General features: G+C 40.9%; 1 protein-coding gene across 1 annotated transcript in view; it reads right to left on the bottom strand.

The window, feature by feature from the left end:
* Nucleotides 1–14,539, bottom strand: part of rapgef5a (Rap guanine nucleotide exchange factor (GEF) 5a) — a 44,251-nt gene that overhangs the window by 11,177 nt on the left and 18,535 nt on the right. The window contains 8 exon segments of the mRNA XM_032534879.1: nucleotides 72–150; nucleotides 3,818–3,918; nucleotides 4,981–5,126; nucleotides 9,960–10,139; nucleotides 12,731–12,804; nucleotides 12,919–12,967; nucleotides 13,101–13,135; nucleotides 13,138–13,181. Coding sequence (XP_032390770.1) covers nucleotides 72–150; nucleotides 3,818–3,918; nucleotides 4,981–5,126; nucleotides 9,960–10,139; nucleotides 12,731–12,804; nucleotides 12,919–12,967; nucleotides 13,101–13,135; nucleotides 13,138–13,181 — 708 coding nt within the window.

Here is a 14,539-nt window from a genome sequence, read left to right as displayed (position 1 = left end):
TGTGTGTGTGTGTGTGTGTGTGTGTGTGTGTGTGTGTGTGTGTGTGTGTTTGTATTTGCTAGTAAGGATATTGTCCCAGCAGAGCCTGACAGAGGTCATTTGTGGACATGAACACCTGGTAGGTTACCAGGAAGTCATCCAGCAGCATTTCTGGAAGACAGGAAACACATCATCAGTCACATTCAAGGCGTCCACCAGGCAAAAACGGTGCAAGTGAAGTTTTTAACTTTTATTTCAGGAATTAAGATGTGAAAAGTGACATGAACGTTTTTTTTTTAGATTGTCCCTCCATTCACCTCCGATTCCCTCAGTCTACATTACTCTAATGAATGGTGTCCTCTGTGTCAGCCACATTAGAAAAAGACTTTAACCCCTTAAATGCAGGAATGATCCTTTCCCCTTTTATTTGCTGGGCATTAAAGAAATAAATAATTTATCTTAACATTAACAATAGAACAAGTAACTATTTGTAAGGGGTTGCCAATGGACAGTGTTAGCGTCTAGCTGCCCAGAAACATAACTAATAATGAATGCTAACGTTATTCCGTATCTGTTGGATGTATAAATAATAAGGATGTCAAGCATTTAAAATATTTAATAAAAGTTATTAGCATGATTGTCCATAGTTACCTTGCAATTAAAAATACAATTTCAAATGTTCTAAATGTGCTTTGAAAAAAAAGGATATTTTTAATGCAAGTTTTCTTTCCAAGTTGTGAATGCTCTTATCAACATGGGAGCGGACAAATATGCTTGCTTTATGCAAATGTTTGATATTATTGCAACAATCCAAAACAATGACAAATACTGTCTAGAATATTCTCCAGAATATCCTCAAAGGTACTGTATGCTCAAAGAAGATACTGTAAGCATAGTATGGCAAACTCAAGCTCATTAAGCAACAGATGGGCATATTAACCTGAATGCTACCCTACTTGGTTCTACTAACACAATGTAGTGTCCTATTTTACACCTGGAATGGTTAACTCTCTTGCAAACTATTCAGCGTGGCCTGCCTCTGGCGAGGGGGAAGAGGGTACTACGGTGGTAACTTCTTTCACATCAACAGGACAAGCAAATAACTTTAGTCATGTCAAGATATTTAAAGGGTGCTTGTGACTGTCAATCAAATATTTTCCAACCACACAGATCACCAGTCTTTTAGTGTTTAAGTTCTAATACATTATGCCTATAAGCTATAGCCTAGACAGAGGCTTTCCCCCCAAAATATTAGATTTGATTGTTGCTCATTGTGTCAGGGAATGTGAAACCAGGCTGTAGGAAAAAGCTAAGAAAACATTTCTTTCTCTTGGGCTCATATTCACTTAAAAAACTAAAGAAATTCATTAGTAGAGTAATGCAAGCTAATGTGCAAGTGAGATGGCAAGAGTGTGTGTGTGGGTGTGTGTGTGTGTGTGTGTGTGTGTGTGCGAGTGTGAGAGACTCAGCAGGTGTTCAATGGGTAAGAACTGAATATAAACAGCCCTTGTGGCAGATGGGTAATGAGCCATTGTTGGTGGTATGAGGGAGATTTGATGTGTGTGCATGTGTGTGTTGTGTCAAACTCTTTCCCTGAGAAAATTTGTGACCCAAATATGGCTCTGTTGGGCCGAGAGCAAAGAAATCAATTATAGAAGACTGAGTAAAGACTGCCGCATTAATATTTGATCAACTGTCTTCGCTTTAGAAATAAAAATACAACTTTTCTGAATAAATATTTTTAGGCAGATCTGACTGGGCTTATCACTTTTTGACTTACTTTCTGCAGAGCTCCTTCCTGACTAACTATTCATCTTTTTCCTTCCTTTTATTTCCCTCTCTCTTACTCTCTCTATCCCAAACTCTCCTCATCCGCCCCCCTTCCTTACACCCCCATTTTTTCATTTCCTCCCGATACTACTCCCCTCCTACGCTCGCCCTCTCTCAGCTCTCTGTGATGATAAATGTGCATTTTCATCTTCAACATATGCCCTCTGTGTTTGCCCACCGGCACGCACAAAGTCAAACACACACACTCATACCCGCAGCAGTACACACGCACACACAGCCCCCTAATGAATAACTCATTCAGTACTGACCTTGGGGACTTTATCTCTTGTGAGAGAAAAGGAAAAAGAGAGAAAATGTGTGTGTGTTGAACTAATCGCAGTAATCTGTGTACGTGGGGAGGGGTGGTTGGGCCAATCGCTCTCTCTCTGTGGAAGCGTGTTCCAGCGTGTTCCAGCCTGTTCAACATGCTGCACAGCTAAGCCCTCTAAAACGGCCCACTGATGCTTAGCACCACCCCAGAGGGTCTATGCACGCACACACACACACACACAAACACATGCTTATTCAGCGCACATAGAGCAAAAGATAGACATACAGATACAGAGACAAAGACAGCCCAACATTATACACTCTTGATCTGCATCCCTGCTTCTACCTCCTAAGAAAAAAAGGTGTCTTTCTTTATTCAGTGAATAAATATCAGGCGGTCCTCCTACACAAAGACCATCTTAGTTCTCTCTCTCGCTCCTACATTCATCTCTCTCTCCCTCTTGTTTTGTTTGCTTCCTGCATTTCAGTGAGATGGTTGCGTGTGGACTGCTGGGAACTGGTGGTGCTAAGGAATTGATACATAAAGACGCCTTGTCTTAAAATGGTGCGAAAACGCAAAGGCAGTTTAAAAAAAATAAAATAAAATACAGATTGGGAGCCAGATGTCTCTGTGTGATAAAAGTATTACTTTACTGGACCTGGGCTCCATATTGATGCTGACTTTATTTTATTTTCATCCAGTGGAGAAAGATCCATTGGCTACGACAAGAAATCTGTTTTTTTTTTCTGTTTAACTGTGTGCAGAAACAATTATCTTACTTTAACAGCAGGAAAAGGAAAAAACCTAAACCAACTCACATCAAAATTACTTTCATTATTCACATCAAAATTACGTACAGTAGTTATTATTCAACTAGTCAACTGAAATAAAATGAGAAAAAGGAGGATTTGAGAAACTAGACACTATTATTAAAAAACATTTCCTGTGGTAAAATAGGTAGCACTGTCCCTTCTGCACTGACAAAGAACCCAGTAACTATAAAAATAAGAGTATAAAAGTTAGACTTGAGGATTGTGAAAAAGAGACAGTAGTATGACAATTAAGAGCCCACTAAAACATTTTTGCAGCAGAAATACAGACATCACCCCAAGGGAATCGTTTCACAGCCCTACTAGAGCACCTCTAGAATGTTCCTCATGTTTACAGGCAATGACTTGGCTGAATGACGAACACACACACACACAACACACACACACACACACACACACACACACACACACACACACACACACACACACACACACACACACACACACACACACACACACACACACCACACACACACACACACACACACACACACACACACACACACACACACACACACACACACACACACACACACACACACACCACACACACACACACACAACACACACACACACACACACACACACACACACACACACACACACACACACTAATTGTGGGAAAGTGCATAGCTCCCAGGTTTGAAAATGAAAGAGATAGAGAAAAGTCTAAGTTGGGCTGTGTTGTGACTTGTGTGGCACTGAAAATGAAATTCCTCAGAATGAGAAGGTGGGGAGTTGCTTTGTCTTAAACATAGCAGAGACAAACATCACAACATCTTTATTTTTATGACAATGTCTAATTTCTCACTGACTTTTGTTTTACGAAGGATTCTTTCTATCTAAATGTGTATATCTCTTTATGGAGATACAGCCCTGTTGTGTGTGTAGTTAATGTCAAACTTACCGCTCTCCCTGATCTCTGGCGCCCCTCTTTGGTCGTCCAACCGCAGGTCACTAAGCAGATGCTCCAAGATCTTGAGCGGTGTCCCCGATACCACCACATATCTGTAAGACGAAGAGTCGCAAAAATCTTCCTCATTAGAGCACCAGGTACGACCACATCCATTCCTCCATCCTCTCTCCCTCTCTTCATCCTTAATGTCCTCCACATTATCGTCATCGATGTAGCGAAAATGGGGTACATCAAATGTACAGATTTCTGAACTGCTACCATCTTCATCAAGATTGCTATACTCTTCCTCCTCATCTTCATCATCTATGTCCTCCTCTGCCTCTGCAAGCGTAGCTAGCTCGGTGGTCATCCTCATATCCAAAGACTACAGGATCAGCCTCATCCAAGCTTTGCATACCCAGGAAGGGTGCTTTCCTGTGGGGTGAGCTGCTTTGCTGTCTGCCCCGTAGCAGCTCCCGAGATTAAAACAATTACTCCGACAGCTTCTACAGTAGCACTCGGGGTAACTGATTGCTACTATAGATGCTGAGCACTGTATAAACACAGACATACACACACCCACTTAACCTGCCTGTCACTGACACTCCCTGCGTTGTGCCTTTAGGTCTTGGCACGCACACACTGGCCTAAAAACAGACAGACAGACACTGTACAAAGATATTGACTTTGAGGAAAAGCACTTCTACACACACACAGATTTGTACAAGGAAGTAAAGCAGTCTTAGTGTTATCTGTTTCTTTGTCATCTGAAAACAAAAAGCCATTCTCTTCTTCCAGTTCTGAGACAGGAGCTAAAGCATACATTATCTTACACACACACACACACACACACACACACACACACACACACACACACACACACCACACACCACACACACACACACACACACACACACACACACACACACACACACACACACACACACACACACACACCACACACACACACACACACACCAACACACACACACACACACCCACAACACACACCACACGACAGCACACTGGTATGTTGTCACTATGGCAAGAGTGTGTGGTTGAAACTTGAGATCCCAAAGTAAAAAACTGAAAACAGGAGGAAGGAGTACTATCATTTTTGTTGCTACAGCTGGTTTAGAGGGCTCTTATTATGTACAGTAGGAGGAGGGACCGACCTCCTGTCGCAATCGTCCTCTCCGGACCCGCCCCCTGACGATGTGGGTGAGGGCCGGTCTGATGGGGACGTCAGTGATGTCGTCACTCTCCGCAACACCAACACATCCCGTCCTCTCTCCTTGAGACAAACCCTTCCCAATGCCTCCTGAGAGAGAACAGAGAGAGATATGTCACAGAGTGAGGCAAGGACAAAACTGTTGGAAGGCGATTTAAGTGAGTAAAAACATGGGCTGTTTGTTTCCAACAGTAGACACTTTCAGCCTTGACAGACAATGTAATGAATGTGATGCATCCCTCTACAATATTTGTAGACTCAGTGTGTCCAGACTGAGCAGATTTGGATCGTCTTCATCTAAGCTTTGCATACCAAGGAAGAGAACAAAATATCTGTGTCCAGTAGAGGCCAACTGACACCTAAATCTGGCCAATATTATACACCTACTTTAGCCTGTTACAAGATGTTTTGGATTCTGTGTGTACCATGTCCAAAATGTCAAATAGCCATTTCATTTTCTGTCCACCAGCGAACATTATCAAGTTTAATTTTAATCTGTAAAATGTCTTGCTCAACACATACAATCTATATGTACTTTTTACTGCCCACATTTAAAGGATCATAATAAAAAATGTTTTTTGTTTGTTCAAAAACAATTATCATCCAATACATCGTAACAAATAAATATCCATATTATTGTGGGCCTCAAAAATATAGTATCAATTAGGCTGTAGTGTCCCTCTTTCACCTAAGAATAAAATGTTTCTTTTACACATATGCAGCACACACACTCACTCACCAGTCTACACATGCAAACACAGATTTTGTTAGCACCATTAAAAGGAGGTATTGCATTTCCTGGCTTTAGAAGAAAACTATTGTGTAATATAAGAATAAAATAAGAATCGGGACAAAAATGATATGCTGCGCCAAACATTAACAGCAACTGTAACTCGGACACACACACACACACACACACACACACACACACACACACACACACACACACACACACACACACACACACACACACACACACACACACACACACACACACACACACACACACACACACACACACACACACACACACACACACACACACACACAGGAGCAGAGCTCCAGGGGGACAATGGAGCACAATAAGAAACAGCCTGAGGAGAGAAAAGGAGAGGAGAGAGGAAGATCAAAGGCAGAGGACAGGAGCAGGAGGAGAGACAAAGAAGCGACATCTCTCCCCCAGCTGCTCGCTGCAGTCTCTGTCACAGCTAGAGAGACTGAGCAGCAATCAAAACTGACAGAGCGCTTTCTATGCAAAGCTGTCTCTGTTTCACTGTTTCTGCCTTTAACACACAGAAACATTATGTAGGACTGCACACAGTTATGTCGTGAATCGACATTTAGATGCCACATTTACGTAATATCACAGTGATGATAGCCTGTATGAAAAAAAAGGATTTTTTTGTGTGTATTTTGTGTGTGTGTGTGTGTGTGTGTTTGTGTGTGTGACATGCCCAATGACTCATGCTACAACACAGATGTTCAATGCACCAAGGTGACTGAATTCTCCCTCAGATGTGTGGGTGTTAATATTAAATACAATATGATTTAAAAAAAATGCATTTTCAATTACAATTCTGCCCAACTTCTTGGGCTCATACACTTTTTATTTAACAAACTAAACATACCTACAGTTTTTAAAATCAAGTACCTAAGCACTTTGTTTGGCAAGTCATTTGAGCCAAATTTGTGTTTCTTGGGCTACATAAATAAAACCGACGTCACAAGTCTTTACATCACAGCTAAATGATAATGGTAATATATAACACTTGCAACTGCAACAGATCATTTATATATTTTGACACCTTATAATGATTCATTGGACAGGCTTTCAGGTAGTTTGCAGGTTGAAAAAGAGAAAAACTGGAGCTTGTTTTAAGTTGCATATTGCAGTAACTTAAACTTCAATTTGTAAATGTCTTTATGCCATTTCACAATGCAAAATGCTGAAAAGTGAATGTACTCAAGGATTAGCATCACAGAGATGCATACAGCTGATAAATAAGGAAGTGGCCGCTGATGTGAAGAGATCTGACACTGCATGTCATTAATTACAATCTGGGCTGGCACCGAGACCGCACCCAACAACTCAGATGTGATTTCAAGATAACAAAGCTTTTGTGGCTAAGTGATCTAAATGGGACATGTCATTAGATCACATCATGAAGGGTTCAAATATGAACCAGGGTCTTTTGTCACAATTCTCTCCCTTTTCTGACCTTTCCTGTCTATCTACACCATAAACTATTCAATAAAGGAAAATTGCTCCAGAAATACTGTGAAAAAAAGAAAAAAAGAAAGAGATTATGTAACTAATTATATCTGCTATATAAGCAAAGAAGAAAATGTGTTGTGTTCCTGATACAGTTTCAAACTGTTTCTCTTTCTGATAACAAACTCACACTCTTTACACAGATGCCAAGAAAAACAACTCTGAGCCAAGAATGGAGGAAAGCAGCATTATAACATACATACACACGCTCAAAATCAAAAGGCTTTCAGAAAATGCAGCAAAACAACTTGCAACATTGTTCAAATGTAACTATATGTGCATACATACAGAGGCATTCACACACGCGTACTCAAACACAAACACACAAACACACACACACACACACACACACACACAATCTGTAAAGAGTTAATTGCAAACAGTAACTCCTGAGAACAACATTAATTTAGCCTGAGAAAGAATGCAAGCCGTGAAAAGGAAAAATAAACAAAGAACCCAGTTGAACACTATACAGAGGAAGGGCCACAAAGTTATACAACACAGAAAGAGAGAAAGGACAAAACCAGAAAGCAGCCAGAGCTGGACAATGAGCCGGCTAAATGGTTATAGATCAACATGTGCTTCCTACACAGAGAAAACTATCAGTGCTGATCCATTTTTGAAACACAACTGAAGCGTTGTGTCGCAACGTCATACATCCATGGTTGAAGCGCCATGCACCTGACTTGCAGCTGAGTGGACGAACGTGTCACGTAGGTCTGGTTGCTCGAGAATTTTAAACCACTGTCATGGTGGCTTGGATGGAATATGATAGTTCACTGAAAACGTCTACTTCTACTGGATAGTTGTATCGCATTCAGCAGACTCAGTTGCATAAAGATAGGCATCGGCCAGCTTTCTGACGCACAGGATGGATAGATAGAGCAGAGCACGGCATATGGATCACCACCGTAAGGCTACATTCAGACCACAGGCCTTAATGCTTAAATTCTGATTTTTTTTTCTAGATCCGATTTTCTTTGACTGACTGTTTACATTTTTTTTTTTTTAAATGTGGCCAGCATCAGACTCAAGTACTGAGGCATGCCCTGAAAATAACCGCATGCGCAAACGTCACGTGCAACACCTTGTTTAAAGGCCACGTCTTCAGAGGGGTACCGATTCGTGACAGTACCCCACTGACACTAATGTGAGCAACTTTAAATTTACAGTGTAGATGCACAATGGTTCATGAACCTCACATACCAAAAATTACACATATGACCACTAGGTGGCGCTATAATCACATTAGAAACCCTTAAATCCACGTATCACTTGAATCGAGCTGAATCTGATGATATAGGACACGCCCATTTCCGCTAAGAAGTTGTTTTCGCAATATTATGAATTGTGCAAAACCAACAACATCTAAAACTTTTTCTACGTACACAAAAGGCTTATTTCTGGATGGATTATCTCTGCAAAGGAGAAGTGCTCACTAACACAGATTTAGACAGATTTGTGAACAATATTTGAGAGAAATAGGCCTTCTGTGTACAAATAGATTAGATCATTGAGGTTAGTTCATCAAAAATGGGGGCAAAAACTAACGTTTTGCATTTATAAATTTGTTCAGTGCATATGTTAGGAATCTTCATGATCTAGACAAGTATCCAAACCATCTACAGTATATATATAGTGATGTTTTAATTTTAGCTAATGTTGTTTTACTGCATTAGCTGGATCTGTGTTTTAATGTCTTGTATCTATTTGTCTCTGGTCGCTGCCTATTGGCCAGCCCAGGTTGTCATTGTAAATAAGAATTAGTTTTCAATTAACTGTCTGGTTAAATAAAGGTAAAATAAAAATGTAAGTAAAATCATATGGTCTCTGAAAAATCAGAGATTCGGTCAATCTCACCAAGCTGATGAGATATGTAGTAGATTTTACAAACATGTACTGTGATGTAGGGTGAAATCAGACTGCATCCGCTTCGTTTCCTGCCCTGAGGTGCACTGTAGAGTGAGATTATACAGTTCAACGCTTCACTAACACCCCACTCATTACGTGCACACACTGACTCAGCCTGCCACAGCACCAGCAGTGCATGAACACACACACACACACACACACACACACACACACACACACACAGCACTTTAAAGACTGATAAAAGGGTATGAGATCACATTGCACTAAGCCATTATTAACACCCACATTAGACAAGCTAGAGAACCAGTGGTTATTTAATCTAAAGTGATGTAAATGAAGCAAAGCCGTGTGTGTGCATGTGCAATTATAACTTTAGCTTGCATGTGTGTGGGTGCATGTCAGTGCACAGATGTGTCCTCATGTATTAAGGTGATATGGGGCAGGCATGCTGTAAATATGTGTTTATGTGTGTCTGTCCATTAGATTGACAGCAACACAAATCAGTATGGTCCCGATGAGGATTTACTCACATGATCCCTGTCCCTGAGTAACAGACCTGAAGAGTGTGTGCGCTTAAAAGTGACGACAATAATGATAACTTTTACTACATGATGACGTCAGTTTCTCTATGCTCATACTAACCATGCCACAACTCCCTCTGCAGATTACATGGTGGGAGACCAAAAATTTTACAGAAAAAAACATCTGTCCTTTGCAGATTTATAGTATATAAATATATAGATATATAATATAAAGCGCCAGTATAACACACTACTCACCATCTGGTTCCTGTCGGGCAGCCGGTAGTTGTGGTTCTGCAGCAGCCGACAGCCGTCCTTGGCCAGCCGCTGAACAGCCTCCAGCCCCAGCCGGCTGGTCAGCTCCTCGCGGGCACAAACAGTCCCCATTCCTCCGCTGTTGCTGCCCCCGCCATCCCGCAGTGCACACACCCCGTCCAGCTGCAACACAGGTGGCATAAACACATATCTCAACCCGCAGTCCCAAGACATGGTGAAGACAGTCAAAACGGGTTGGTGGGATGGAGTTCAAGAAAGTTCAGTGTTTTTGTCCTCGGGAGGATGAAAGCAGTTTGGGCATAATCCAGAAACATGCAATGACAAGTTTTTAGTTGCCCCTTAACGTTCATGGGAGGAGAATAAGATGAAATGATAATCCTGGGTTTGTCTTGTTCTCTCTCTTCTTTGTCTCTTATTCTTTCTATCTATTACAGTCTGTAATTTGCTTTATCTGTTGCACTTCTCTCTTTGTCTCAGTCTGACTGCTCTGTGTCAGATAATCTGGCGGAGAAAGAGTGAGTTTGTGTGATTAGAAGTATAAGTGGGCGGGAGTGTGTGTGTGTGTGTGTGTCTGTTTGGGAAGAGTGTGTGCTGGGGGGGGTCTGAATGTCTCCTCCCCTCTATAGTTGGGACTTGAAAAATGTGTTATCCATCCAGAAAGAGAAACGCAGCAGACACTATCGCCCCTTAAGGACATGAAGAGACACAGAAAGAAAAGCAGGCAAAAGAAACAGAAAGACAGAAAATGATTTAATTTAAAGGCCTGCAGGACACGGATAAACTAATAGCTTTGTCCTCAGATAGACTTGACAACAAAAAAACATAACTGTGTGTTCCCTGCTAAGATGGTTATCACCAGTGGCGGGCAGCCTGGTCTGTTTATTTTTCTTGGAATAGGAAGACGGGTATTTCATTTGGCTCAGAGTTGGTTAACCCTTCCTGTGAGCTCAAAAATCCCATGGTGCCATGCTCTATCAAAGGGTAACACAGACATGCAGAACATGATAGCTTTATTTTGTTAACCAGGAAAACTCCCCTCAGTGGCAACTCTTATCTGCTTGCGCACGCGCACGCACACACACGCACGCACACGCGCACGCACACACACACACACACACACACACACACACACACACACACACACACACACACACACACACACACACACACACACACACACACACACACACACACACACACACACACACACACACACACACACACACACACACACACACACACACACCTGTCCCTTGCTGCTTCCTGTTAACCTGTTTTAAGCTTCCTGTCCGATTCACAGAACACACCGAGATAAAGCAGTCTGTGTTAGCATTGTGTGGCTGTCTCCGTCTATCTCCTTTACATTTAGAATTAAAAAAAAAAAATTTCTTTGGTTACAGTATGAGAAATTAAAGTAGTAGTGTGTGGTTAATTTCCCTCCTTCTAATTATGTCAAATAAATTAAACTAATGCTCATGTTACCACTACAATCTGCAGTGGTTCCCAAACCCCTAACAAGGACTGCAGGACGAATTGTATGGCCCATGTCCACTTTTGTCTTAAGGGGTGAAACGTTTCCACTAGACATTGTAACCACAGCAGCGAGTCAACAAGGGAAAATCAAAAAGTCGAGCCATAACATGCAGTGGAAATTAGGCTATAGACGTATTTGACCTCTGACAAGAGGTCGTAAGAAGCCATTTCTTTGTATTAAGAGGCCACGAGCCAAAACCATGAACCACTGATCTTTGGTACTGTATATGTAATTGTGTTTTAAAAGATTCTCTTTTTCCTGTTCTCCTCATCTTTGGTGTAATCAGTGAATGAATGAGGTTTCCACTGTAAAGGGATGGGACCAGAGAGCAAACAGGTCTTCCTTGAACTTTGTTCTGATTACATTTTCTACATTCAGCCACCTGACAGAGGTACACACACATGCCCAAACAGTAACCTTTAAAAGATTTAAAAGGCCAATAATGATCAGATATTATGATCTGACAATATGGATGTCCCTTGCCAATCTGTGTTGGAGAAGTTGTATTTCATTTGGCCAGTATTGTGGATGTATGGAGCCATTTCTAGTCCTTTGGTAATAGCAATCCGGTCACAATGATTCTCAAAAAGCTTTACTGTGCCCATTTAAAACACTAAAACAGCTTACAAATACACAATCCTGTTACAAGGAGGAAAACTGGAGCAACATGAACAAATAAATAGCATTTTGCTTTGTCAAATTATGATATTCACAATGAAGTTGATGTGTTACTGGCACAAGTCGAACCAAAAGCTACTTTTGTATTTCAGCAACATGTTATAGATGTACCACACCGCTTTACATTTCTTTTTTTGTGCTGCATTTGGGGAGAGGTTGTCCAACTATTACTGTCCTAACAGTTCCAACAACCATAACATAATTATCTCCACTTGGCATTATAACAAACTATAAGTTTTATTTAATACTTTATTTTACCAATGCAGAGATATCAGGAATATGACCAGTATATGCTAATTTAGATTGGCTTTACTAAGACTAGTGTAGGCCGACTTTAAGATGATTATGGACTGTCCTCACTACTGAGAAAATATAAATATTGGATTGGAAATTACCTGAAGGATCAGGATTTGGGGCAAAATAAATAACATGAAAGGGATATTATTTGGAATAAGTAGGCGTGAGTGTGTGTGTGTGTGTGTGTGTGTGTGTGTGTGTGTGTGTGTGTGTGTGTGTGTGTGTGTGTGTTTGTGTGTAATACCGGGCTGCTCTCCTCGCTCGGTGTGCTAGGCTCCCGTTGGCTCGTCTCCGTCGTCTCAGAGTCCTGCTCTGATACTGCAACCAACAACAAGCAGAATCAGGATATTTATGACAGATGTTATGTAACAGTATTTTTGTCAGGTGAACTTCTTAGGAAAGCGTATACAGTCAAGCTAAATGTATACTTACAAGCTTTGCGTGTCTTTCGAGCAAGAGCAGCCGCCAACTCACTTTGTACCTGTTTCAGAAAAGGTGTCAAAACAAAACAATACGTAAAAATATCGAACGCTAAATATCAATTAAAACTCACTGTAGGAATGGCAATATGATACAGCATTTCCCAATCTTCAGACACACATGCAAACACTGACCGTAGACGTGAGCCTCTCAAGAGCTTTCATCTGGGAATCTCACTGCAGATGTCTCTGTTGCCTTCAGAGTCCTCCTCTGACCTTGGACACACAACACACACACACACAACACACACACACACACACACACACACACACACACACACACACACACACACACACCTTTACTTACAACTGACATGTGCATCATTCTGACTAAACTCTTAAGAGAAATAAGTTTGCTGTAGGGCTTTTGCCCTCTCTATGCTGCCCCCTGGTAAACCTAGAGAAGAACTACGCCAACAAACGTCTACGTTGTGTAGTTTCAAAAATTCTAATTGATGTAAGTGGACAGAAGTTCCTCTTTGATTTCCACCCTTTGTATGAAGAAACCTTTAAAATATATCCAAACAAAAGAGATCTAGCAGTGGTTTCCCAATGTTGGATCACTGGTTTCTCATAGACCAAACTAGTAAATCTGCTGAAATGGATTGACAGAAGATTAGAAAGATATCAATAAGACTTGTCATTTGTTGCTCAATCCTGTTCTTAAACCTCTTTCATATATTGAAACATAATCAAACATTTAATCAATTAATCACCCTAAAATGACCTGTGACAACATTTATCAAGTTGACATGCTTCCAACTCCTTAATATGTGAAGTTTTTTTGTGAAATTGGCATTTTATAGAGTAAAGGATTAGTTGAAAACATAATCAAACAGATCTATAATTGCAGCTCTAAATCTGATAACGCATACGTCAGGAGATGAGTATATTTTCTGTGTAATTAATTTCTATTTGGCAGAGTTGTATGCCTGTTTTATTTTCACTCCCATCTGTCTTTGTAGTTCTTTACTGCTCGCATATCTTTGAATGAGAGTATTTTTCTCTGCACCTCCCTTCTCGCCTTAATGTGGTTTCATTTTAAAAAATCTCCCAGAGACACCCTTCTATTGATGTTAGTGTGTGTGTGTGTATGGCAGTGTGTGTGGTATTGCGGTGGCTGTGTGTACATGTGTTCAGTATTTACTGTATATAAATTTGTAACTTGTTTTGAGGATATTTCTGTAAATATAATTTGTGTGTGTGTGGTTTAAACAGGTGGCTGTTTTGGGATAAACGCTGCTATATTTCCCACCTCAATAATACAAGGTTGTGGAGTTTGTCTTCAACAGCGGCAGACTGCCCCTGAGGGCCCCTCATACAAAACCACTGTTTGGATTGGTCTCCCACACACTGCCTCACTCTTGCACAAGACAAATGCACACTCATTCTAAAGCATGCACACACACACACATTTGCACAAACCAATTTGCATACAATTTGGATTTTATCAACAGATCCCAGTGGCACTAGTAATAGTTATGAAGAAAGAAGATGAAGCACTGCGTGACTGTGTCTGTGTACGCTGTAATCTGATAAGGGAATGATAGATGCAGAAGTGGAGGAGATGATGA

The sequence above is a fragment of the Etheostoma spectabile genome, chromosome 14 (genome assembly GCF_008692095.1).
Source record: "Etheostoma spectabile isolate EspeVRDwgs_2016 chromosome 14, UIUC_Espe_1.0, whole genome shotgun sequence".
Taxonomy (NCBI): Eukaryota; Metazoa; Chordata; class Actinopteri; order Perciformes; family Percidae; genus Etheostoma; species Etheostoma spectabile.
Note: the sequence above shows the minus strand (reverse complement) of the source record. Positions and strands in the feature narration are given on the sequence as shown.